At 55.7% G+C, this 26,760-nt stretch overlaps 1 protein-coding gene across 2 annotated transcripts; it reads left to right on the forward strand.

Moving 5' to 3' along the window:
• The first annotated feature begins 6,237 nt into the window (after positions 1 to 6,237).
• FOXO6 (forkhead box O6) lies at positions 6,238 to 25,941 on the forward strand. Of its 2 annotated transcripts, XR_016509685.1 has the most exons (3): positions 6,238 to 7,201; positions 24,047 to 25,491; positions 25,666 to 25,941. XR_016509685.1 is itself a non-coding variant. In XM_090269226.1 (2 exons), the coding sequence occupies exons 1-2, from the start codon at positions 6,788 to 6,790 to the stop codon at positions 25,325 to 25,327; spliced, it is 1,695 nt and encodes a 564-aa protein (XP_090125352.1). In that variant the 5' UTR covers positions 6,238 to 6,787; the 3' UTR covers positions 25,328 to 25,941. The 2 variants fall into 2 exon arrangements, 1 of the variants encoding a protein (XP_090125352.1); XM_090269226.1 differs by having other exon boundaries at positions 24,047 to 25,941.
• The last annotated feature ends 819 nt before the right edge of the window (positions 25,942 to 26,760 follow it).

The raw sequence follows: 26,760 nt of genomic DNA on the forward strand, positions 1-26,760 counted from the left end.
CCAGGCTATGTAGCACTCTGGGATTGGACTCAGGTCCCAGGGCACTGGGGAGGGCCAGGCCTCCCAATCGGGCCATCTGGGCACCTTGGTGATGAGAGCTTAGGAAGGGCGGGATAACATCATTTGCATAGGCCACATTTTTGGCCTGTTCTCACTTAGTCTAACCCAAGTATCAAGTTGCTAGAATTAAAAAGTAAAAGTTAAGTGTGTGGGCTGAGTGTGTGTCATAAAACAAGGAGGGAAGAAGTGGTGTATCCCATTGCTGCTTGCTGTCAGCTGCACTTGGCCTGGGCAATCTGTGCCACCCATATTTGGCATCACCCACCTGTGCAGGCAGCAACCAGGTAAGAGAAAGCAGTGACAGTGGTGGAAGCACCAGCTTGGGAGTTGGAAAACTCAGGCTTAGATTATGGCCCTGTGACTTGGGGAAAGTCATTTTACTTCTCTGAGCCTCTGCTGTCTCTTCTAAAACAATCCCACCCTCTCATCATGACCACGGGCTCAGACCCTCCCATGCTTAATTAAGGGTCGAGGGAGAACTATGGAATCACTAACCATAGAGGCTGCACTTAGTAAGCATTTGATAAATATTACTCTATTTGTTATTATTATCATTCTCACAACAGCCCTGCAACATTTCTTCAGCAAATGCTGCCTCAGTTTCCTCAGCAGATGCCCTCAGTTCCCCCACTTGCTGAACGGAATAGTGCTGATGGCTGCAGAGTGAGGCCCTCAAGATCAAAAAACAGAGCAGGGCCAGTAGCAGAATATGGCAGCCCCGTGTTCTGATAGCACCACTGAATCAGGAAGATGACAGGCTGGGGTCAGGACTGTCCACAAAAGAGGTCACATGGGCAGGGCAGGGCAGTGGGGACACAGCAAGATGCTAGGTCTTCTTCTGCCAGGTGCCGGTATCAAGACCTCACTTCATTTTTTCCCTTTAATGTCCCTGGGAGGTCAGGGTTGTTGTCCTCACTTTACACAGTAACCAATGAGACTCAGAAGGCTGAAGTCAAACAGCTTCTAATCGAAGGAGACAGTATTCAAGCTTAATTTTGCCTGCCTCCAAATTCTATACCTTTTCTGTTACCTCTCTCTAATTGGGTTGAATAGTGGTGCGCCCCCTGCCTCCACCTCCAGCCCAGTCTTGCTCTTCCTAGAACCTCAGAATTCGGCCTTATTTAGAAATAAAGACGGCAGATGTAATTAGTTAAGATTAGGCCATAGTGGAGTAGGGTGGGCCCCTAATCCAATATGGCTGGTGTCACGACAAGAAGAGAGACACAGACAGGAGAATGCCATGTGACGACATGGAGAAGAGATGGGGAAGAACAGCATGCCAAGGTGGAGGCAGAGACTGGAGTGAGGTGTCTACAAGACAAGGAACACCAGGACTGGCTGCAACCAACCACCAGAAGCTAGGAAGAAATGGGTGAGAGAGGGTTTTCCCCTAAAGCCTTCAGAGAGAGCGTGACCCTGCCAATCCTTTGACTTCAGACTGCCAGCCTCCAGGACTGTGAGAAAATAAATACCTGCTGTTTTAAGTTACTTTGGTACTTTGTTACAGAAGCCCTAGCAAAATAATATACCTCCTTTCTATAGTACTGAAAGAGGGCAGCTTACAGGCATCGTGGATCCCAAGTGTGGTTGCACTGGGATTTAGAGCATCAGGGCAAACATGAGGTGGAAAAGAATGAAGGGAAAATATATTTGTCTGATATTTGCTCTGTGCCTGAGATCTTCATCATCCCCCCACAGGGAAGTACAGCCATTCCCATTTCACAGATGAGGAAAGTAAAGTTTAGAGAAGAGTCCCTAAGCTCATTTCCCTTTGCCACTAGATGCTGTTTAAAAGCAAACCCAGACTCCAGTTTGAGTCCCAGGGACATAGGAGGCTGGGACTGGGAAAATGCTGGGCGAGTGGCAGTGGCCGCCTCTAAGCCTCATTTTCCTCACCCAGAAACTGGGAATAATAGTATCTGCCTCTCTGCTGATTGTGAGACTGAAATGAGTTTATTTTGTCATTTGACAAATGTTTATCGAAGGTCTCTGTGCCAGCTCTTGCTCTAGGTCCTGGGGACACAGCAGTGAACAAGACGGGCAACAAGTGTGCTCCCAAGAAGCCACATTCTTCTGGATAATACCTGTTGGGTGCCCTGTAGGAGCTGACACTTAGTAAGTACTCAATAAAACTAATGGGGATGAGAATATAGGATTGAATTAGATGGCATGCAGAATGGGCTTGGCCTTTATGAACAGTCCACTTCAGCACCAATTCTCTACCACTGTCTGGAGGTACAGCCCCCTGGCACAGGAGGACACAAGGTCCTTTCGGCCTGGGCCACCTGTTCTTGGGTACCCAGCAGCCACCAGTCCAAGCTGCCTCCCCGAAGCCAGTAGAACCCTGTCCCAGGCATGAAACTGTGAAGCCAGCTAAAGGAGCCTTGGGCCTTGTCCTGAGGGCTCTCCCCCACTGCAATGTCCCCTGCAGCTACACAGCCTCAGCTCAGTCCCACCCACTCCCTGACTGTCCCTGGGCCAGGCCTGAGCCTGCCCTGGAGGCTCTCCCAGCTGTCCTGATGTCCCCTCTGGCTCCTGCAGACACTCCCCTTTTCCACCCCTGGAGGCCTGTCTGGACATCAGCCCTGCCCCCTCCAGAGGCGTCCCCAGACATCACCCCTGTGCTATTCTTTTTTTCCTGACAACTGCGATATCAAATGTCAAACAGGCTCTGCTGAGCACTGACAGGTGGAGGTGGGGGGTGGTTCTTGATAACTGTGTGGTTTACAGGAGGATGCTCTGGAGCCCCCCATAAGGGGCTTGGAAAGGCAGGCCGTGGCGTGGCTCTGCTCCCAACACCAGTGCTTCTTGAGCAAACGTCTCCCTCCCCAGAGTTCTCTGAACCATCAAGGAGAGGCAGCTGTCTCTGCCTTCACTGGGTGGTATGAGGTTCTGGGGACACAGGCAAAGCCCTTTGGGGACTTGGAAAATGCTGGGCCAGTGGCAGTGGCCTCCTCTGAGAGCTGACTGTCTTCCAGGTGGGCTCTGGAAATGGGTTCTAAGGGTTCTGGGCAGCTATGTCCATTAGACCTCAGAGGAGTCCATCCTTCTGTCCTCACTTGCCCTGAGTGAGCTGGGACAGCTGGCACTGAGCTCTGGGGAAGCGGGCTCTGGCGGGCTCTGACAGCTCAGCAGTGGCAGCAGCAGAGGTGGCAGTGGCCGCAATGGCAGGGGCTATTCTGAGAGCTGGGAGGGGCGGGGGAACGGAGACTGGAGCTGTGGGGAGGAGACAGTCCTGTGGGGGTGGGGGGAGTGTCACTGTGGCCAGGGGAGGGAATATCTGCCAAACAGCATGATGTGTTGAGAGAGCTGTGTAGTGCGGTCTCCTTACTGGGAGGCGATGGGCCAATTGAGGTATTGAGGCATGCGCTGGGGTTGTTTGGGTGGATACATACCAGTTTTGTGATCCAAGTAGGAGCTGGGTGGGTAAAGCACATGTCTGTAAGTATGTAAGCAAGCAAGTGTGCGTGCATTGGAATACAAGCATGTTTAGGCCTGGGGAAAGTGTGAGCAGAAGCGTGTGTGTGTGTGTGTGTGTGTGTGTGTGTGTGTGTGTGTGTAAGGGGAGGAATGCAAAGGTAAGCAAGTGGGGGCTTGTTTGTGAGCAGGAATGAATGTGGGAGTGGTAGGGAGGATAAATGGCAGATTGAGAGCAAGCGTGGGGAGGAGAGGGGCGGGGAGGGGAGTATGAGAGACCTGGGGCCAAGAACCGTAGGAAGATTTGGGCCTGTGCAATTGGGACACAAGTGGAAGGGACATGTGCAAGTGTGCATGTAAGCAAGCCAGTGTGTGTGAGTGGGCACGAGTGTGTGCAGGGTGAGAGCAGGTGCAACAGTGTGATTTGGGGAAAGCACAGAGGGAAGATATGTCGGAGCAGCACCAACAGTTCTAAAGCAACGAGCCTTTACTGAGCACTCGCTCTGAGCCTTTGCTGATATTCCTGATCTTACTGAATTCTTCAAATATCCCATGAAGTCAGTGCTATGATGACGCTCATTTATAGATTAGAAAATAGTGGCTTTAAGCAGTTAAGTAACTTGCCCACACTCTTAATCACTATGTTATACGGCCCCATAATGACTGTGTGAGCAGGCGCCAAGTTGTGAGTAAAGAAGAATGAGTGTCAGTGTGTGGCATGGTGGGTGAGAGTTTGTGTATGTGTGAAGGGGGTCTGAGTGTGTCAGATGTGGGTCCCACAGGAGATTCCAGGCAGCAGCTGTGGACACTGGGTGGGGCAGGGGCCTGAGCAGAGTCTGAGTCAGCCTGAGTCAAGGAGTCGCTGCCAGCTTGCCTTTCCAACCCTGCAGTGGCAGCCTGTGCCAGGGCCCCCAGCTAAGGATCCTCCCAGCTCTGGTATGGCCCCCAGCAGGCCTCCATCTCACAGAGCAGGCTGGGCCACGGCTAAAGACGGGCAAGAGGCCTGCCTGGCCTTCAGGGTACCTGAGAGGGCAGCTCCCAGTGTGGGCTCTCCAGGCAGAGGGAGCATATGAGGACTATGAGAAGGGTTCCAGCAGTGACTTCAGAGCCCTTGTGACTCTGAACAGACACCTGGAGAGTATGTGCCTACATGCAGAGGGGTGTGGGGGACAGCCAATGGTTCCCATGCCCACTCTTACCTGTGACTCAGGAAGATGCCATGCCTGAGGGTGGTGGGGGTGAGGAGGGGCCCCTCTAGCACTCCCCCACCTCACCCTTAGTCCTACTCCTTAGGACCTCAGCTAGAAGGAAGGAATTTTTGGGAGAGGCTGTCTCCCATGGCTTGGGCCCTGCCCTCCCACTTCCCAGAGAACTCTGCAAGTTGCCATCTCCAGTCTCTCCAGGTACTGGCTATGGTACTGGCTGATGAGCTTGGGATTCTAGGACTGGCCATTCCATATGGGTGAGTCACCTCTCCACTCTGGGCCTCAGTTTCCTGGTTGACAAAAGAGAAATATTGTTTTCAAGGGACACGAGGCATTGCTGACAGAGCAAGAAATGGTGTGGGCAAGCAAGGAACAGAGACAAGTATTGGGACCTGGGGTTAGAGAAGGTATCAGTGATGAGTTGACAATTGAGCTGAGCTTTGAGGAATGGAAGACTCTGGTCATGGCCTGCAGGAGGTGAAAGGGCGTTCTAGGCAGAGGGGATACTCTGAGCAAAGGCTGGCAGGAGGGCGTGGTGACTGGAGACCTTAGCTTAGGGCCCTGTGGGATGAGGTCTTGTGCTGCCCAACTTCCGTGCCAGCCTCTCCCTTCTGAGGCCATGTGATGATATGATAAGCATCTGACTCCTCCACTAGCCTCTGCAGTAGGAACCCCATCTGTCTCTGTTGCTGCTCTTGCCGTAGTGGCCTGAACAGTGCCTGGAGCACCAAAGGTGCTCAATAAATATCTGTTCAGTATATGAGAAGATTCTCCCCATACAGGAGGAACTATGAGGCAAATGCTTCTTCCAACAGCCTTTGCAAGAGCATCCCACAGTTTTTAAAACGGTGGTTTGCATCACCTGGGAACTTGTTAGAAATGCAAAGTTTATGCCCCCAAGCCAGGCTTACCCCGTGAGGTCCAGCAACATGTTTTCACACTTTAAACTTTGAGAACCCAGACTCTAAAACTATGTCTACAGGCACACTAGAGCCCATGAAAACCTCATTTGCAAATGGGAAAGCTAAAAATGTGGCAAAGCCTGGCCCAGAACCCAGATATTTCTAACCCTTTCTCTTTCCCCAGCCAAGTCTAGGGCACAAAGATGAGCTGGGTCTTCAGCCCCATCAGGTTTCTAAGACTTGGAAAAGCCAAGGGTTCAGACTCAGGGAGCTGGGCATTCTTCCCAGGAGCAGAAGGCGGGACTAAGTGCTCTGAGTCCCGCCCCATCCCGTTGCCCCGGGAAACCCCGGGTTGTAACAATAACCCGCTGACGCGTTTCTGGGAGGGATCGAGCCGAGTCCGTGGGCGGGACGGTCCTACTGTGAACCAATGAGAGCACCCGGGCCCCGCCCCCGCACCCCCCTCCTCTGGCGCCAGCAGGGGGCGGGGTCGCGCCCGCCACTCCTCCCCTGCTCCGTAGGCGGCGCTGTTACTTGCAGGGGCTGCGCGGGGTCGCCCCGAGTCGCGCACCCCACGTCCCCACCCCGGCTCGCGGGCGGGGCACCCAGCAGGCTGAGGATTCCGCGGCTGCTAGTGGGTACGCTCCGCCCCCTCCCCCGCCGGGCCCGCCCCCTCCCGGTCCCCCTCCCATCCGAGGTGCAGCCGGCGCTGAGCGCGGCAGGCGCGGGAGCTGGCGCTGGAGCCGGAGCGGCGGCAGCGGCATTCACGGGGCGGCGGCGGTGGCGCGGGCTCCCGCACGGGCTCCCGCACGGGCTCGGACTCCGGCATGGTGCAATCCGGCTTCGTCCCGGGAGAGTGGAGTCCGCGCGTGGGGCCGGCGCTAGGGGAGCGGCGGCAGCGACGGTGGCGGTGTTGGCTGCAGGCTCAGGCAGGCGGCAGGTGCTAGAAGCAGAGCTGGGCGAGGTGTGTGCCCGCTGGGCTCCGGGGCCACCGCCTCCTCACAGCTCCCATCTTTCCCTCCCTTCGGGCTTTCCAGCGAGTCCAGTCCCCTGTCTCCGCGCCCCGGCTCATGGCGCCCCGCGGTTGAGCCGGCGCCGCCAGGGACCCCTCCCGCGGGCCTCCCCGGGGCGTGCAGATCCCGGAGCCTCCCGCCCACCCTCTGCGGAGCCTCCCTCTTCTCCTCACCCGAGCCGGGCGGGACCATGGCTGCGAAGCTGCGAGCGCATCAGGTGGACGTGGACCCGGACTTCGCGCCGCAAAGCCGGCCGCGCTCATGTACCTGGCCCCTGCCGCAACCCGACTTGGCCGGCGACGAAGACGGAGCGCTGGGTTCAGGGGTGGCTGAGGGTGCCGAGGACTGCGGGCCGGAGCGCCGGGCGACTGCCCCGGCGATGGCCCCAGCACCGCCGCTGGGAGCTGAGGTCGGACCGCTGCGGAAAGCCAAGAGCTCCCGACGGAACGCGTGGGGGAACCTGTCCTATGCCGACCTCATCACCAAAGCCATTGAGAGCGCTCCGGACAAGCGGCTCACGCTCTCGCAGATCTACGACTGGATGGTCCGTTACGTGCCCTACTTCAAGGATAAAGGCGACAGCAACAGCTCGGCCGGCTGGAAGGTGGGGGCGTCCGGCTGGGGAGGGGGGCTGGGCTCGTCGGTCGGGGCTTCCAGGGGCTTCTCTGTGCGTCTGAGCTCAGAGCGGGCCGGCAGGAGGGAGGCCCCGGGGCACCCCCAGGGGTCACAGAGTGTGTTCTTAGGGCGCGGGGCCGGCCAGCAGACAGGAGGGGGCGTGCTGGGAGCGGCTGTGTGCAAGCTCTGGATACGGGGTGGGAGGTCTAGTGGGGGTAACAAGGGACTGACTGACACTTTGAAGCACCCTCGAGGGACACCCCGAGCCAGTCCTTGGGGGCATCACAGAAGAACCCATTCCTAGGTCTTGGACATTGGGACCCTCCTCTTACTCCATGAGCGTGCTTTGGGTTACTCTTGTTTTACCCTGTCCACCAGGGCACCCACCTTAAAGAGATGGAGTAATGACTTGGGTCAATGGCTGCTTTCCCAAAAAATCTTTCCCACTGTGCTGCCTGGAGCTGATCCCAGGGTGAGGAGTGCAACCCTGGGCTTACAGTTTTTCCTGTGGTGCCAGTTCACCCTAGGGCACCAGCTAATCTGGGGTGGGGTCACTTATCAGGTGACCTGGGATCTGAGTTGTCCATGGGGCAACTGCTTCCTTTATCATCGTGGTGGGCTGGTGATGACCCCTGCTGGTGTTAGGGCAGGGTATTGAGGACTGGGCATCTGTTCCTGTCTACCACAGGCTATCTGTCTTCCATTTCCCTGGTTTCCTGAGCTCAGATGCATTTGGGGGAAGGGGCATGGGCACCCCAGGGGAAGCCTCAGTGCAAGCAAGTAGAAAGGGGAGAGAGCCATCTTGGAAGAAGACAGGGCTTGACTGGATTGTGGCCTCCCAACCTTCCTCTGGCCGTCTTCTTGGGGAATGGGAATTGTCGATATTTTGGGGGGATAGGAAGTTGGAGATGGGGGTGCTGTGCCTAAGACCTGTGAGCTTTCAGACTCCTTATGGGAAAGAGGGGTCTCTACCAGGGAGACATGCCAGGGAGGCAGGGACTGTGCTTGGTGGTGGCTGCAGGTGTTATCAGAGAAGGAGGTGTGCCGGTGGAGGAGGTGGGGCTTGTGGTTGTGGACAGCTCTAGATGACCAGTGGCTGCATTGTAGGGGTCACAGGTGCTCTGACCTGGAAGCCCATGGTTCTCAGGCCACTGGGGTAGGGCCACAGGCGGGAGGAGCAGACATGAGCCTCCTTCCCAGCCTCTCCAGTCTCCTTGGGATCTGCCCCCACTGGAACACTTATTCTTCCCAAGTGGGTCCTGCCCTTGGGCTTTGCTCCCACCTCCCTTCCTGCTCCTCGAGTGCTGTCCCATCTTTTACTTCCCTCTGTAGATATATTCCCTGCCCTGCAGGGTAGAGTTCAGATGCTTCTTCCTGGAAGCCTTTCTTAACCCTTTTTAGCTAGCTTAGGAATCCCTCTTCTCTGGCCCTCTCTGTCTGTCATAGGTCTTAGTCTTTTGTGTCTTGTCTTATTCCTCTTCCCCACCCTGCCTTTGGAAGACGGTAGCAGTGTCAGAGCACTCTCACTAAGGAGCCACCACTGCCTGTCTGATGAAAGAGTGAAGAAATGGGTGGATGGTGCAGAACATGCTGAGGCTGGGAGGGTAGTGTGGGTCAGAGTAAGGCAGGAGGGCTTGCTGCGGGAGGTGGAGCTCCTTCTGGGCTTGATGCATTAGGGACAATGGGGGAATATGTCAAGAGGGGACATGAGACTGGAAGCTGTGAGATTACTGCAGTTCACTGAGGGTCTCAGGGCCAAGCCCTATGCCAGACACTTTCAGGCATCTGTGCCAGGTGTTTCCTTAAATGCTCTCAGCAGTTCCTGAGGTGGGTTTTACTGTCACCATGTATGGAGCTGGACACAGGCGCAGAATGGAGGAGTAAACTGCCCAAGGTCACACATTCAGTAGATGGGAATGCTGAACTCCAGTCCAGGTGTCTGTCCCTCGAATGCTCCACAGAGCCTCTGGAATACTGTCCCACTGGCACTGGGTGTGAGAGCAGGATACTGATGGCTTTTCAACAGGGACAGGTCTAAATACAAATGTGATTGGGAATGTACTTGGAGATAACTTAGTCCCATGAGTTAGTTCATTTCTCAGACTGTGAGACTGTGGCCCAGGAAGGGGATAGGACTCTTCTCAGGCCATCAGTGAGCAGCAGGCCCTGGATGACAGCCCAGGTCTCCTGCCAGCCCTTCGGATGTGATTTCCATTGCACCAGGCTGCTCAGGACACAGTGGTTCTCCCTGTGTCTGGGCTGAGGAAGGAAGGAGTCCTGGAGGGCTCATCCTGGGCTGGGGCATTGGGGAGGGACCCTCAAGCTTGGGCTCCTGACCTAGGCCTTGGCAGAGACCACCCAGCCACTGGAGGAAGGCTGTTCAGAGGAGTCTCTGGCCTTTCCCATCTTATTCCCTGGTGGTTATCCTCCTTCTACTCCCCCCACTCCCAACCTCAGCTCCCCAGGGAGTGTCTTTTCCCTCTCATTCCTGCTTCTCCCTGCTGCTTGTTCCCTCATTTCCCAGTCTCTCCAGGGGCCTGGTAGAGGGGCCATCCCCAACTCCTAGCAACTTCTGGTTAGCAGACCTCAGGTGCCTAGCCTGGGCTCAGGGCCCATTGTTCCTTCCTCCCCTGCATAAGTGTTGCACTTGGATCCCTGGGGTGTACTAAACCCTGTGTTAGATGGAGTAGGGGGACCAAAAGGAAAGACTTTGGACCTGCCTTTGGGACATATCAGGACTCAGCCAATTCCATATCCAGGCCCTGTGTTTTACATGCAGAAAGGGCCAGGGGTTGGAGCAAGGGTATGGTGAAGGCTGGTTAGATCCCTTGGGGAGGCAGGCAAGCCCTTCCTGAGAAGGTGGCACTTGATCTGAGCTCCCTCCATTGGGGGTAGAATTTGGGAGAAAGTCTTCCAGGGAATGTTGACTGAATATGCAAAGGCAAGGAGGTGGGTCTGGGAGACCATTGAGCGTGATAGGCTATAGACCCAGGGCTCCTAGGGATGGCATGGAGGTGGCATGGGAAAGATAGAGCGGAACTGATCAGGAAGGGCCAATGTGTTTGGCCTTTGCCTGGTGGGCCCACCCATGATGTGGAGAAGTAGTTCAGCAAATCAAATAAGACAGCAAGCACCATACACCCACCAAAGAGGCTGATAGTGTTCCCCTCAGAGTAAAGGGTCTCTGGGTCTGGGAAGAGGGCTTGTACAGAAGGTCCCCAACCTCTGCAGTGTCCCAGAAGTGTGGCTATCTGACATCCAGGTAGAGCTTCCTGCTTTCTCTCAGATGCTCCAGCTTCACCTTCCCTAGTGATGGTTCCTCCGGGAAGCCTTCCAGGCTGCTCTGTGTCCTGGTGATTCTTCCACTTAGCGCTCCTTTCTCTTATCGCCCCAGGAGTTTTGCCTGTTTCCTGGCTGCCAGCTCTCCTGGGAGCTCCCAGGCCGAGCCTGGGCACCTCCCATTCTTGTGGGGGAGGAGCACAGTGGGTGCTTCCTTCTCCCTCAGGGCCTGGAGCAACCTGGCTGTTGAGGGGTTGGATCAGGAGGGGCAGTGCTACCCTTATCTGGCCCAGGCTGGCCTGAAGGTCCTAAGTGGGGTGGGGGCTAGAAGGATCTGAGATGCCAGGAGGAGGGTCCTGCTACAGCTGGGCTGAGCATTGGTTGTGAGTGCAGGGGGCGCCCCCTTCTTTCCTCCGCCTAGGCTGCTGGAGCAGGGCTCCCTCCTCCTTTGTCCTCGGGGATCCCCAGCCCCAAGGGCTGGTGGGGTGTGGGAGGAGGCTGTGTGAGCCGGGGTTGGGGGGTGTCCTCACTCCCGCCCCCCCGCACTGCACGAGTGGGGGGCTGGCAGCTGTCCGCCTCCTGGGCACAAGCCCGTGCCAGCCGCTCCTGGCACAGTTGCTGGCACGCCCGGCAGACTCCCACGGCCACCTGCTCACACCCACCCACGAGCGCTGGCTCGGCGGGCCCTTCCGGCTTTCCGGGCCTCCTGATGCCCCTCCCCCGCGCTCTGGAGCCCCCCACCCCAGTCCTCTGCTCCCAGCCTGCCTCCTCACTCCTGCTTGCCTGAAGTCCATGGCCCTGTCCCCATACCCATGCAACCCGGGGAGCTGGATCCCAAGGGCCCTAGGCATAGCTTCGCCCCTGCTGGGAAGGGAAGAGGAGGGTCCAGGGAGTAGACAGATAGACCGACAGACAGGGTGAGGGCCCCCGCCTGCCACCTGGCGCCGCTCCAGCGGGAGGATGGCGGGCAGCGCAGTGCCAGGCGGTAATTGCAGACAGACTAATTTAAAGAGATGAGACGGTTATTTTTAACTCGTGTTAGGGTAATGAACGGCGCAGAGGGTGGGGGGTGGGATGGGGTTTGTGGCTTGGGAAGTTCAGTGCCCTCTCCAACCCCCACTTTCTGTGGTTTGGGGCCCCACTCTCTTACACACTGAGGACTCCAGCTTCAGGACTGACTGGAGTCAGGGCTCTGCCAGAGCGGGGTGGGGGTGGCTGAGAGGACCAGGAAAGAAGCACCCATTAACTAAGTGTATATTCCATCAAATCCTGGCCACCATTCTTCCAGGTGGTTATTAGGATCCCTGTTTCCCAGATAGAGAAGTGACTTGCCCTGGGGTCACATCCTTAGGAAGTGGCAGGCCTGGGAATTGAACCTCCTTCTGACCCCAAAACTCAAGCTTTTCCTGTGCCATTGAGGCTGGAAGGGAGCTTGTATTTGGATTTTGAAAGGGTGCCCCTTCTCCTGTCTTTCAGTGGTACTGGCCATCACATGTAGCTTGGGGACTGTAGAAGCCCCTTTATCTGTGTCTTGTGAGGGGTGAGGGGTGATTCTGAACTGTGTGTGTCAATAAGAATCTCTGAGATATGGGTGGATCTGCTATAACATGGAGCCCCTCTTCTCACTGTCTCCCTTACCTGTGTGTGGCTGACTCACCACTACCCCTTCCCTACTGCAGCTTGTGGGGGTGAGTACCTGAGGAACAGGTATACACTGTTGTCCAGTTCTTCTACATCCAAATCAGGGGAGAAGGGGAGTCACAAAACCCAACACACTTCCATGCCTCCTTCCCCAGCTCAATCCCTTCATGTACTCCAAGTGACTGAGAGCTCATGACCTTTGGTACTGTCTGTTGCTAGACAGGTCTTAATGTTAGGACTTCCCTCCTTCTCCCAGCCATGTCCATCTCCCTGAAGTGTCCTAGTTCAGCCCTCTGAGGTCAGCTGCAGCTGTGGCATAGGGCGTGGGTAAGGTGCAGACAGAGCACCTGTAGGGGAGCTTGAGCTGGTGTGTGTGAGTTGGAGCAAAGTGCTCCCCCATTCCAGTCCTTGGTATTCTCATCAGTGCCCAAAGGGGCTTAACTTGGTCTTTGGTCCTTTCTGGGCTGTGACTGACAAACCCTCTGGTTCTAGGAGTCATGAGGGGTTAGTTGGGACTGAGGACGGGTGCAAAGTACTGATAGGATGGCTTTCTCAGGGTGGAAGCATGTGAGTACAGGTTTGGATGGACTTGAACTTGGGACTCCTGATTGGATCTGACTACCCTGCCCCTGGCAGTACCCAGGTGGCAAGCATACTCTGGGCACCATGAAGGGAGTACTCGTGGCAATCCCAGCTGGCTCCCAGAGGAAGTAGATGGGGGTGCAGGGTGTTGGGTGGGCATTAGCTGAGGCTCTGGGGCCTGGGTAGGATACTCAGGGGACAGCTGGATCTAGAGCATATCCCTTCCTCCTGGCACCCTGGTTACCATGGAAACCAACTCCTGTTTGGGACGGTTTGGCTGTTTGCTGCCTCTCCCCACCCCCCAACCCATATGTGGAGGTAGGAGGGGGGCCAGGTGGTGTGTGGGGGAGGGGCCTCCCACACCCTCCCCCCAGGGCCGCCTTCTTTGCAGAGAACCTTTCTAGTCTCTAAGGGGGTAATGCCTCTTGTGGGAAGGGGAACAAGAATTAACAGCAATAATGTCTGGTGCTAGGCAGTCACTGGGCGCTTCACATAAATTCTCTCATTTCATCCTCCCTAGATCTGCCAGGTACATGTTTATAGTCCCATTTTGCAGTTGAAGATATGGAGGCCCAGAAAGATGAAATCATGCGACCAAGGCAGCATAACTGGGATGAGGATGAATCTGGATTTAGATGCAGACCTCTCTGTTTCTACCAGCCCCCAGTGCCAGTGCAGTGCCAGCCCCACAAGCCAGCTGACCCTCCTGCTTAAAGGCTTGCGCATGCTCCAGAACCCTCTGGGACTCATCAGTTCCCTTGGGAGTGCACCAAGCCCATACTGCTCTGTTTGGACTCTGGGCCCTCAGGTGGCCTTGTCCCTCCCACCTTCCCTGATACCTCTGACCTCAGGCTGCCTTTCTACTGCCACCTTTACACCAGACACTGGAGCTCTCAGCCCACACCCACTGCCATTGTCACATGCTCACCAAGGCAGCTATTGACTCTCATGGGCTGATCCCTTGGGAAACCTCTCAGAAAGTAGGTGGGGTGCTTGGGTGGTGTGAACAAAGATCTACCTCCCAGGTGATTCTGGAACTCACCATGTCTGCCTGAGAATTCCTGCCTTAAATCCCTGGTTGTTGGCAAACCAGGCTGATGATCAGAGTCACCTAAAAGCTTTCTGTGAATAAAGGTGTTGACTCCCCATCTCAGACCCTCTACATTAGACTCTCATCAGATGGGCTCTGGAAAACTATTTTAACAGGTTTGTCTGGTGATTCTGAGCTGATGCCTTAGATGGTAACTTCCTGGGCTCCTGCTTGTCCCTCTCTTCTTTGGCTCCAGGTGTGGACCAGCCTCTTCTCTAAGCATGCTGTGTAGAACATGGAGGGAGAGAATAGACTGATGGTCTCAACCACTGAGAGCCTTTGGCTGCAGGATGAAGGGGAAATGTCAATGTAAATACTCAGAATGGTGAAGAACCTGAAAGCTGCAGCCCCAGCTCTCTGATAGCTCCCCATCTGGTAGAAGAGACAAGAGCATGTGTACAGCACAGTGCTGTTCCTGCAGGATCCAACACTGGGGCTTCAGTGAGGCTCAAGGCCTTGGCCACCTGGCCCCAGTCAAGCGCTCCAGCCACATCACTCACCCCTCTGTCTTTTGACCCTTGCTTTATCCACACTGAACTGTTCCAGCTCAGGATTCAACCCCCATTACATGATTTTGTTTAATTCTCACAACAGTTCTGTGAAGCTGATACTGTTACTGTCCCTGTTTTGCAGATGAGGAAACTAAGGCTGAGAGAAATAAAGTGGCTTTCATAGTATCACACTGTACGTTAACAGAAGTGAAACCCCCCAGGGCCAGTTCTTCCTTAGACCAGTGCTCTGGCTAGGCCATTCTAAGCTGACCACCCTGCCCCCATCATTGTCTCTGCTCCTCTTGGAATTTGGCCCTGAGGCTTGCAGCCTGGGGGATGGGTTGGGGTCCCTGATTTTGTCAGAGAGCTCTCTGAGAGATGTCCCCATGATGTCTCCTCCCTTCACCTGCAGGCCCCAAGCCTGATGGCAGCTTCCTCCCTTCACTTCAATCCAGGCCCACTGTGCTGTGCCACTCAGAGGAACTAAACAGCTCCCTGACCTTGAGGTGCCCCCAGGTCAAGCTGGGAAGACAAGATGAGGACTCCTGATTTCAATTCAGGATAAAGACTGCTCAGGGTCATGATGGAAGGCCATTATCTATGGTGCTTGGAGGTGGGGGAGGGAAACCAGACAAAGGAGGTCAGACCCACAAGGCAGGAGCCCTTAGAGGTCTGGCTGTATTGGCCAGGACTTGAGGCTGGAGGAGCAAACAGGGGCCTGAGGGCGAGCGGCCATGAAAGCCACTATGGGGAGCTAGTAATCCAAGCTTTAGGGGATGGAGAAAGATCACTCGGAGGTGATGTGGAGGATGGAGTACAGGGGACTGGCCCAGGCGCTCAGTGTGGGCCCGGTACTGGGGTAAAGGATATCAACCCAAGAGAGGGTAGAGACCCAGAATCCAAGATGCTAGGCCTGAGGTGCTATGCAGCACCCTTCAGTGCCTTGAGAATCTTGGAGGCAAGAGAGAGGCATGGTTAGGAGTCTTGTAGGCGAGCAGGGAAGAATAGGTGCTAGCTCTACCACTCATCTTCTGTGTGGCCTCGGGCAACTGAGCCTCAGTTTCCCCTTCTACAAAATGGGGTAATAGGATGTATGCCTAAGCTTTGTTGTGAGAATTATAAGAGATATATGCAAAGTGCTTAAGAAATCTTAGCAAATATCATTAGTGTTATACATTGCTCTGGGAAAGGAAAAGAACTACCTCCCTACTACCATGTAGTATGGGGGTCCTAGGGCCCTGATCCCTGCGAGACACTGTGTGTGTGTGTGTGTGTGTGTGTGTGTGTGTGTGTGTGTGTGTGTGTTGGGGGAGGGGGGGTCCTTGTTCTTACACCTCCCTTTCTGTTCCAGAGGTATCAGATATTCAGAATGTCCAATGTCTGTCTTGCCCTTAGGTTTACCCACTGCTTTCTAGCCTGCAAAGCCTTCCCCATGGCCTTGGGAAGCGAGCCGGCAGGGTTTAGGCTCTGTATTTGTACAGGTGAAGGCAATGATTTGCTCAAGGTCACTCTTCAACCCAGGGCTCCCTGCCCCTGGACACCAGCTCCTCTTTGCCCACTGGGAAGCTTTGTGACCTTGGGCATGGTCCTTTGCTCTCTGGCTTTGAGTTCCATCTAGAGATCTGAATTCCCCTCCCCCAACACTCTGGGAAGCTGCGATGCCTCCTCCACCCCTCCTGTCCCCTCCCCCTGTCCTCAGCTGGCCTTGCCTCCTCTGTAACCTGAGCTGGGGCTGTGGGGGAAGGGGCTTACCCTCTGCCAGAGGCACCTGCCAGCTGAGCAGATGTGAGGGGATGCAGGCCCCTCCCCAGGAGATCACAGGCTCTTAGCCCAGCCAGGCTGGGGCAGGCAGGGCTCAGCACACCCAGCCCTGCCCTCTGGCCTCTGCACCCAGAGCTTCTCCTGAGCACTTGTTCATTTTTCAGTGGACATTGATGCTCCAACATGTCCTGTAAGGACTTCTCAGTGTCCAGGAGAAGAAGACAGATGGCAGATGATGGCTGGTGCCCCAGTCTGGGTGGGCAGCCCTGGGCTCCAGGAGCCCCTTGGCATGGGTACAGGGGGCCAAGGGCAGCCCCTGGGGGTGAAGCCAGTGTCTGTGCGGGTGGCCATGCCCCTGGGAGAGCAGATGGTTCTCTTGGCACCATGCCCACTCTTCCTCTTTTCCCTCCAGGAGCCAGCCAGCAGGGCTGGGGCACAGCTGCCGGGCCCTCCCCAGAGCCAGGCCCAGGGCAGGGCTGGGTGAGGTCACTGCAGCTGCTCCCTGGGCCCGAGCAGGGGTGTGGGGAGGTGCTGGAGCAGAGGGAGAGAGACAGGGAGAGGCCTGAATGGCTCTGCACAGAATGGCCAGGCGCTGAGTGGTTTGTGGCTGCTGAGAACTCCATCCTATGTGTGCTTGACTGTGAGCTAAGGATTGCCCACGAAGTCCAAGTGTGGCGGCTGGCTCACATCCAGTTATATTCCAGTTTGCAGTTAGAGTTCTGCAATAGCACTGAGACAGAAGCAACTATCTCTGGGGCCCCTAGAGGGGACTAGGAAGAGGCACAGAGCCAACCTTGACACAGCAGGACCCGGTCAAGCAGAGAGAGGGAAGGGCAAAGGGAAGAGAGTGTGCAAAGGCACAGAGGTATGAGACATCCAGGGTGACTGGAGCCTCTGATGAGCTTAAGAGAATGGAGGTGATGAAGCTGAAGAGCATCAGGGGTTCTTGAAGAGCAGTCTGGAGTTGGACCCAAGCCCACAGGTGATGAGGAGCCATGTAGGGATGAGCTTGGACTTCTGCTTCTGACTCATTTGCTACCCAGGCTGGGTATGTGGGTTCTGCTGTCTCTGGTGTGGGGGTGGGGGCCGCCAGGACCTATCCCTTGATCTCATGACTTGCTTTGGACATTTCGTTCCTCTTAGCCACTGGCTGCCCACTTCTGTCCCACTGCTGACACCAAGCCTACTCACCTGTCAACACCTGTGGCCCTGATGCCCCACCTGCCCTTCTGCCCCTCCTCTACTACAGGCCCTAGTACCAAGGATTTACACATGGCCTCAGGCTCCTGTGGTCATCCAGGTTACCCCTTCTGCCAGGAAGCCTGCCTGAATTGAGCACCCCAGCTTCACCCCAGGCAGCAGAGCAAGTGACCCCTGGAGAGTCTATGGCTTTGTCTGAGACAGGTGTGTATTCTTGGGCCAGACTGGGGCCAGAGTTGGGTGGAGGGTAAGGGGTGGGACAGGGGATGCTCCAAGGGCTCTGAGACAGGGAGGGGGTGAGATTCCTGACATGTGAAATCTCATCCACATCCCAGCCCTCCCCCATGGATGTTGGAATTGTTACCCTGTTTTACAGGGGAAGCCCCATCTTACAGATAGGGTCAGTTTCCTGAGGGAGGGGATAGGATGAACCTTGAACAGTGATGGAACCTGGCGAGGCATCCATACCTGACTTTGGGCTTAGGTGGATGGACAAAAGACCCTGGACTTAACTGGGATGGTCCTGAAATTCCCCAGGGGCTAGGAAGGCCAGGAGGTAGCACAGGGTTTGTAGTGAAAGGGGCACAAGCCTTGGGTCTCTTGTCTCTGATACAAGCCAGGAAACAGGCTTAGGGACCCAGGTACGGGATGGCCACTGATGTGGACAGCAGGGCAATGCTGCCCACCTCCTTAGGGGTGTGAACCCTGGCTTTTGAATCCAGCAGCCTAGAGACCCAGACCTGGCTCCATCACTTCTCAGTTTCGTGGCTGCAGGAGTCATTTAACCCACCTGAGCCTCAGTTTCCCCCCTTTGTAAAATAGTATGTAATGAACCTAGCCTGGGCCTGGCAGGTGCTGCCCTTCTCCTGCCTCAGTGTTTAAAGCACGTGCCAGCCGTGTGCTGGAGCTGGCTTGCCCTGGCTCATGGGAGCCATCATGTACACTCCTTCCCAGTTTTGTACTCAGTGATCACGTCATACTGGCAGCTTAGAATTGGCTATGATGGGAGTATCCATGCCACATAAATCAGCAAAAGCTATAAATCAGATCTGTTGGGATCTTTTCCCTTCTGGAGAACTGGAGATACATGCTGTGGACCCTCTTTAGCCCCAGAGGGAACAAAAGGGGAGGCAGGGCAATGGAGTGCTGCTGGCTGGGCCAACTAGCCAAAAATTCAGTCAATGGACCTCTTTGGGCCTGCGGAGGTTGGACATAGTCATAGTACCAGGCAGCCCTCTGCAGACATGGGACAGGGAATGTTGGGACCACTTTTCTCTCCCCCTTCCACTCCTGCATCCTGGCAGGCTCTGACTGGAGAGAAGTAAGATTGGATGAGCTTGAGCTATCAGAGAATGAAGCTGTGCTGGAAGGAGAAATGAGGTTGTACTGGAAGATAAACAAGGTTGTACTGTCTGGGAATGAGGTGGTACTTGGAGGCAAGGGGAGGCTACATTATTAGATAAATGAGGTTGTACTGTAAGGGGATGAAGTGTACTTGTAGGAGAGATGCCGTCCTGCTGGATCAGTCAGGTTGCACCGTCAGAGAACAGAGCCACACCGCAGGAGGAAGGGGAGCCTCCAAGCTGGAGGATAAATGAGGGTGTCCTGCTGGATAAATGAGGGGGCCCGTCAGGTGAATGGAGTGCTGTTAGCAAATGAGGTTGTACTTGCTGGATAAATGGGACTGGTGTGCTGGATAAATGGGGTTGTGCTGTCAGGTGAATGCATTACTGCTCGTGGGCGAAGGGTGTCCTGGGAATAGATGAGGGTGTCCTGCTGGATAGATGAGCTGCCGCCACCAAATGGATCAGACCCTGTCCACGAGGGAGACGCCATCAGCAAGGACAAGGTTACTCTGTTCCCACTGGGGCTCCTGGAGTGTCTTCTGGCTAGACGGTACAGGCTGTGAGGGACCTTGGCCACAGCAAGCCCTGGGTTAACCAAGTCTATCTGGGAAGCGGGAGGGAGAGTGATAGGGGGCTGGAGTGGGCAGCTTCACATCTCATGGAAGCTTTTTACTCTTCTCTGCAGTTCTCTGTGGATCACACTCCTCCTGACTTTCTCCACTCCACACTAGCTCTCACTCTTATGTTGTCTTGTCAGCCCAGTTTGGAGAAACCCATATCATGTGCCAGCCACTCTGTCCAGCCTCACTAATTCTCCCTGCAACACAATATTACCTCCCTCCTTTCTCCCTCTCATTCATTTTACGAAGATTTATTAAATGCCTCATATGTAAAAACACAGGGTACCTTAAAAAATGGACAAAAATCCCTCATGAAAATTATATTCTAATATAAGGAAAACCAGACAATAAATAATAAACACAGGAGATAAATTATATATTTATACATACAACATATGATTGATTAATGTATATATTGCTTCAATATGTACAAATGATATATAAATTTAGGAAGTGATAATGGCGTTAGAAAATTTTCGAGTTGGGTGAGGGAGCCAAAAAAACGCAGAAGAGCAATTGTTGAAAGTGGTCAGGACAGGCTTCCTAAAAAGTGACATCTGGACAAAGATGTCCTCAAAGGAGATGAGGGACTGATGTGGGTGAACAGTGTTTCCCTGAGACCGAGGCCCCAAGGTGGGGCCATGCCTGGCAGGTTCAAGGAACAGGGAGAGGGATCAAGCAGGACAGGGTCAGGGGAAGAGTCTGAGAGGGCACAGAGGGGTTTGTGGGCTACAGCTAGGCCTCTGTTCTTTGAGTGAGCCGGGTGCATTGCAGGGCTCTGAACATCACTGAAAGGATTACTCTGGCTGCTGCCTAGTGGAGGTCTGTAGGGAGGGTGGAAGCAGTTGGCCATTTGAGGAAATTGAGGTCAAAGCATCTTGCTCCAGGGCCACATTGTTTGTCGATATTGAAGCCAAAACTGGAAACCAGACCAACACCAGAGCCCACCCACTTTGCCCTGCCCCAGCCTCCTCTCTGGTGGGTGAGGCCCTTAGAAGTTGGTCTCCTTGGGCCAGGATTTTAGGGAGAGTGGGATGAGCATGGGATGGATGGCCACTATTCCTTCCCTCTGCCCCTAATGGTCTCCCTGAGGCCTTGAATCAGGAGGTCCTATTTCCCCTGGGGACTCACCCCAGGTCTGTTAGGAGGTTTGAGGCCCCAGAAGCTAGCCCAGCTTTGGGCACTAGGAGAGCCTGGGCATGCCAGGGCATGGCTGTGGTGGCGGGTTGCTAGGTAACTCCAAGAGGGAGTCGTGGTTACTGTTGCCTGGCAGAGGCATCTCCCTCCTTTGCCACTCTCACCTCCTCCGTGGCCTCCAGCCTCCCAGGAGACCTTGTGGGTGAGATGTGATCGGTGCTTGCCATTGGATCTTGGCTCGGAGCTCGGACTGGTCCCAGGTGGCTGGGCCCTGAGGAGCCAGACTAGGCTGCAGCACCTGAACTTCCCTCATGGGGCAAAGCCCTGGTGCACACCAAGTACAGAGCCCTGCTCAGCAGTCAGAGGCCAAGGTCCTCCCCCAGCTCTGGGCCTCCTCCCTGGGTGACCTGGGGCAAGGCGTGGCACCCATCTAGGCCTCAGATGCCCATCCATCTGGCCAGCAGAATCCCTCACAAAGGGAGAATGCAAGAAGGGTGCTGAGCAGGCAGGGCTCCAGGCACCCCTGCCCCCGTCCTCTGATGGCTTAAGTGTGTAACATTCAAGGATTGCATTTGATTCCCTTTATAAAAAAAGTGTCACAATTAAAAAAACAAAAACTTTCAAAACCTCTGGACAAGATGATTCCAAGAACATTCATTATCAAATTGAAAATGTCCTCAGACTACAGTTGGCCCATCTCATCAGTTTACGGAGGGAAACCGAAGTCCAGAATGGGGAGGAGGGACTTGCCCCAGGTCAGGCTTGGTGGAGGAGGGAGAACACCAAGCTAGGGATTAGGAGGCCTGGATTCAGTTCCCAGCTCTGCCAACAGGTCCTAGGTGACTTTGGGCAAGAACTTTCTTCTCTCTGGGTCTGATCAGCCATGGTTTCAGGCTGGAGCCCAGGCATCCAGGGGTACCTGGCTGGGCAGGGGACAGAGAAAGGAAGGATACAAACTTTCATAGGCCTGGAACATTTTATTTGTATTCAGAAAAATGTGGATGTATTATGAAGTACGATTCAAAATTCCTTCAAATTCTAAAAAGGAAGTACAACACTTCTAAGGAATTTTGACCTTTTAACATGCCCCTGTCTTCCCATGCTGCCAGCTTCTAGGGGTGGTTTAAATGGAAAGTTTCAGAAGCACTGGAGTACTGGCTTCCTAAGATGCTTTGGACATTCTCTGACTCATTTCTCTCTCCCATGGTGGAATGCAGTATCCTTTAGACTCAGTGAGACTAACTTGAAATCAATACTTGGCTTTGCCACTTAAACTGTGACCATGGCAACTTCCTTAACCTCTCTGAGCCTCACTCTCCTCATCTTGAGGTAGGGATCATAATCCCTGACTTGTACAGAGCTTGATAAAGTGGTTACATGAGATAAAGTACTTAAAACATCCAGGGCTGAACAGGCAGTACTGAGTAGGGGCTGGTACTTGATGATGTCCTTTCTCCACCCCCCAGCCCTGAGCACTTAGGACCAGGCTGGCACATAGTGACATTGATAAAGAGGTGTTGCCTGACTGACCTTCAGCTGGAGAAGCTGGGAGGTGGAGCCTCTGTAAACCACATACTAATCCCATATGGGAGAACTGAGGCCTCTGAGGCCCATGAACACAGGTGTGGGGGAGGTGCTGGGGAGGCAGGTGCAGGGACAGCAGCAGGGAAAGGGGGGTATCTACTTGAGGGAGCACCACTCCCTGGGGGTCCAGCTCCCCTCCTCTCAGGGTCCCAGGAGAAGCCAGACAGGGCAACATTGGGAGGGGCCTTGGAGATCCAGCTGTCACCTTCCAAGACTAGAAAGTGCCAGAGATAAGGCACCTGGGGCCCTGAAGAATCAGGTCAGTACCTGGAGCTTGGGCTGAGGGGAGGTACCCTAGGCAGCAGAAAGGACCCTTCTTTCTGGGCACTGATGGGAAGGAGGCAGGAGGGAGAGCCCTCACAGATCAGTGGTTACAGGGCTGGGTGGAAAAAGAGTTAAGAGCAGGTCCATGAGCTGGACACATCTGGAGTGGTACCTGGCACTGCTGCCTGTGGGACCATGGGCAAGTTACATCATGCCTCTGGGCCTCCATTCCCTGGTATGTGAAATGGGGTAATGCCAGCTTTCCAGAGTTGTTGGTGCCCAGCATAGTTACACTCAGCATGATACAAAGGACGTAGAGACAGAGCACATCAGTGGTGACCTAAGAGATGAGGGCTTCTGGACAGGGTGAGGGATTTAACCATTTATGAGCACCTGGTGTGTTCACCGAACACCCACACACGTCTCAGGTAATGACCTAAAAGCCTCTAAAGTGGTTACTGAATGTCACCCATTTTTTTCAGGGTAGTTCACGAAGACACTGAGGCTCATAGAGGTTAAGTCAACAACCCATGGTCATATAGCTAGGTGGCTGAAAAGAGCCAGACCTCCTGACCAGCCTTCTGATACCCAAGCCCATGCTGTTTCCACAGCAGTACCTGAGCCAGGCGGTCAAGGCCACCAGGTGAGAGGCCCCAGAGGTGGGGTGTGGCAGGCTGAACAGGTTCCTGTGAAGTCAGTCGCCCCTGGCTTTTCCGGCCTTACTCTATCCCCAGACCTGGCAAAAGCAGGCAGTGATATGGGGAGCACTACAGACTGGCACAAAAGACATTTAGAAGAGGATATGTGCAGAGGTGACGGAGGTGAAGCACAGGGAAGTATTGGGGATGGCAGAAAGGGCTGTGTGGCCTTGGGCAAGCCACTTCACCTCTCTGAGCCTTGGTCTTCTTATCTGTAAATGGACATTATGCCACCTGCTTTGTGGAGATTTGTGAAGGGACTTTGAGGGTGGGCTGCAGCCCCAAGGGCAGGCCAGAGAGCTGGGTTGGCCTGAAGGCGGGCATTGAGCAGAAGTGGGGTTGGAAATTTCTGTGCCCAGGGATGTGTTTTGAGGGGCTTGCTGGGATCCAAGGCCTCTGTAGAGTTCACAGAAGCTCAGGAGAGTTGGGGGAAATCTCTGAAAAGTCTCGGGCCTCTACCCACTGTGGGGATGCCCAGCTTGTTCTGCTTTCCCTGGCCAGGCCCTCCCAGCAAAGGGTTAACAGTCTTCTCTACCTGCAGTTGCATTTTAAAGACACGAAATTAAAGCAGGTAATTTATTCTCCCCACACACGAAAGAGCAATTAGTTCTAAACAGGGCTTAATCAGTCACCACGAGATTGATTTCTGGAGCCCTGGGTTTTCGGGCTCCTGGCTCCATGCCAGGCTGGGGAAGGAGGGGGGCGGACAAATGAGCCACAGCGGCATGAGCCCTTACATAATCTGCTTGGGGAGGGGGGCCCCTGGCAGCCTGGCTAGCCCCAGGGTAGGGCTTGGCTGAGCCAGAGAGGGGGTCTTGCTCCTCTACTGCAGACCCCTTAAGAGTAGCCGTCAGGGTTGGCCATCCCTCCCGGGCTAAAGGGCTAGGCCCAAAGCTCCGCCCCACCTTCAGGGCAGTGCCTGTGGGGTCGGGGGTGATGTGGTTATGGGGTCTTGGATATTCTGAGTATGTCCGACCTGATACTTACACCTCCTCCCTTCACCCCCAACCCCTTCCCTCATTCACCCTTTCATCTTCCCTATTTCCTCCCTTCCTCCTTCTGGCTCTTCTACCATTCTTTTATCCTCTCCATACTCATGGCCTTCTCACCCCCCGACCCATGTCCTTGTCTCTGGCCACAGAACTCCATCCGGCACAACCTGTCGCTCCACACCCGTTTCATCCGCGTGCAGAATGAAGGCACAGGCAAGAGCTCATGGTGGATGCTGAACCCTGAGGGCGGAAAGACCGGTAAGACCCCGCGGCGCAGGGCCGTGTCCATGGACAACGGAGCCAAGTTCCTGCGCATTAAAGGAAAAGCAAGCAAGAAGAAGCAACTACAGGCACCCGAGCGAAGCCCCGACGACAGCCCCCCGGGCGCACCAGTCCCGGGGCCTGTGCCTGCCGCGGCCAAGTGGGCGACCAGCCCAGCCTCGCATGCCAGCGACGACTACGAGGCGTGGGCCGACTTCCGCGGCGGCGGGAGACCCCTGCTCGGGGAGGCGGCCGAACTGGACGACGACGAGGCCCTGGAGGCCCTGGCGCCGTCGTCGCCACTCATGTACCCGAGTCCGGCAAGTGCGCTGTCGCCCGCGCTAGGTGCGCGCTGCCCGGGGGAAATGCCCCGCCTGGCAGAGCTGGGAGGCCGTATGGGCCTGCAGGGCGGCGGCGGCGCGGGGATGCCCGAGGCCCTGATGGACGGCGCGCAGGACGCGTACGGGCCGCGGGCCCGCGTCGGGACAGCCGCCTACTTCGGGGGTTGCAAGGGCGGTGCTTACGGCGGGGGTGGGGGCTTCGGACCGCCAGTGCTGGGCGCGTTGCGCCGCCTGCCCATGCAGACCATTCAGGAAAACAAGCAGGCCAGCTTCGCGCCGGCCGCCGCGTCCTTTCGCCCCGGGGCGCTGCCCGCGATGCTGCCGCCGCCACCGCCACCGCCGCCGCCACCACCCGCGCCACGCCCGGGCCCGGTGCTGGGCGCGCCCGGGGAGCTGGCGCTGGCGGGCGCGGCCGCCGCCTATCCCGGCAAGGGTGCGGCCCCATACGCGCCGCCGGTGCCCTCGCGCAGTGCCTTAGCCCACCCCATCAGCCTTATGACGCTGCCCGGCGAGGCGGGCACCGCGGGCCTGGCGCCGCCTGGCCACGCCTCCGCTTTCGGGGGCCCGCCGGGTGGCCTCCTGCTGGAAGCACTACCCGGGCCGTACGCCACCGCCGCCGGGCCGCTGGGTGCCGCGCCAGACCGCTTCCCGGCCGACCTGGACCTCGACATGTTTAGCGGTAGCCTCGAGTGCGACGTTGAGTCCATCATCCTCAACGACTTCATGGACAGCGACGAAATGGACTTCAATTTCGACTCGGCACTGCCTCCGCCGCCGCCAGGCCTGGTCGGGGCCCCGCCCCCTAACCAGAGCTGGGTACCTGGCTGAGGGGCCGCCTTCTGCGCCCCGGGTGTCAGCCCCGCCCCCAAGGGGTTTTTGTCTTCCCGTCCCGATCCCCAGGTCCCCACCCCCATCCCAGCTCCACGAGGATCCAGGAGGCTGTCCCCGCCCTGCTGGAGACATCCCTCAGAAGTTGGCTGCTGAGGGAAGTGGTAGGGAGGGGCTGGGGCTCCCCACATTCCTGCCCAGACTCCTGAGAGCCGCTCCCCCTACTCCCGGGGCAGGAAGCCTGGGGGTGGAGGCTGAATTCCGGACTGGGTGGGAGTGGGGAGGAGCCAACCCGGAGATGGGGCGAGGGCATCTCTGAATCTTCATTTCCTTTGCAGGGGGCCCTCGCGGTGATGAATAGCCCACCCCAAACTCCGATCTGATCCCAGATGACACTTTCCACTGGTCTTAGCCTCACTCACCGAAAGCCAGCAACCCCTTCCCGAAAACACACTCACACCTACCTACTGGCTGTGCACCCTGAACTGTCCTTTAGCCCTAAAACCCTCCGCCGCTCCACTCTCATGGTTCAGTCCTTCCACCCGTCAATCCCAGCTTCTCCCCTCCTTCCTCGGAGTCAGTTGCCCTTCCCAATCACCACCACCACCACCACCACCACCACCACCACCACCACCAGCAGTACTGGTCTCAGCCTCGCCAGTGGACCTCATCTCCGGATCCACCCCTAACCCCCAAACCTTCCTCTGTGCCAGTCCTGGCTCCTCTCCCATATTTATAAGTGTCGGGTCGGGCTGTGGGCGCGGCGTCCCCGGCGCATATCGTAGGCTGTGTACCGTGGCCGTGCCGTCAGCGTGTGCGTGTGTGCCGTGTCGAGGCCGTGTAGAGTGCATTGTACAGCATATTTTCATGAATAAAATTGTTTTAAATATTTCCCGCGCCTTGGGCTAGCAGGGAGAGTGGCGGGGGAGGGGGAAGGAGGAGAACTGGCAAGGATCCTGGGGGCGGGCTTTCCAGTGCCTGAGTCCCTATTGTGGTGTTGTGTCTGTGTGTGTCAGCGTTCCCTGATGCCTGTCTGCTCAGCACACGTTGGTTAAGCACCTACGGAGTTTTGGATGCTGGGGATGTGCCTCTGTGGAGCTTTGCACCTGTTTCTGTGAACATGTGCTTGCGGGAAGTTTCAGGCCTGGTGAAATCCTGTCCTGAATAACCCTCAGAGTTGGGAGAGAAGGCCCAGATATTTACTGAGAACCTGCTGTACAGATGAGAAAACAGGGTCAGAAAGGGAAAATGGCTTGGGAAAGCAGAGTGGGGTGGAGGAAAGGAGGCCTTGGAAGGCATACACACTTCTATTTGAATCCATCTATTCCCTGCTTGTTTTTGGTAGGGTTTTTTTTTGTTGTTTTTTCTTTTTTGTTTTTTACCAGCTGTATTACCTTGGGCATGTTTTCAAGCTCTGTAGCCTTGCTTTCCTG

The sequence above is a fragment of the Furipterus horrens genome, unplaced genomic scaffold (genome assembly GCF_987537825.1).
Source record: "Furipterus horrens unplaced genomic scaffold, mFurHor1.1.pri manual_scaffold_3, whole genome shotgun sequence".
In the NCBI taxonomy this organism is placed as follows: domain Eukaryota; kingdom Metazoa; phylum Chordata; class Mammalia; order Chiroptera; family Furipteridae; genus Furipterus; species Furipterus horrens.

Bases quoted from the DNA above. Each gene is read 5' to 3' on its own strand.
- FOXO6 (XM_090269226.1), top strand. From the start codon at position 6,788: ATGGCTGCGAAGCTGCGAGCGCATCAGGTGGACGTGGACCCGGACTTC. The intron at 7,202-24,046 runs GTGGGGGCGTCC...CTCTGGCCACAG, and splicing joins ACAGCTCGGCCGGCTGGAAG to AACTCCATCCGGCACAACCT.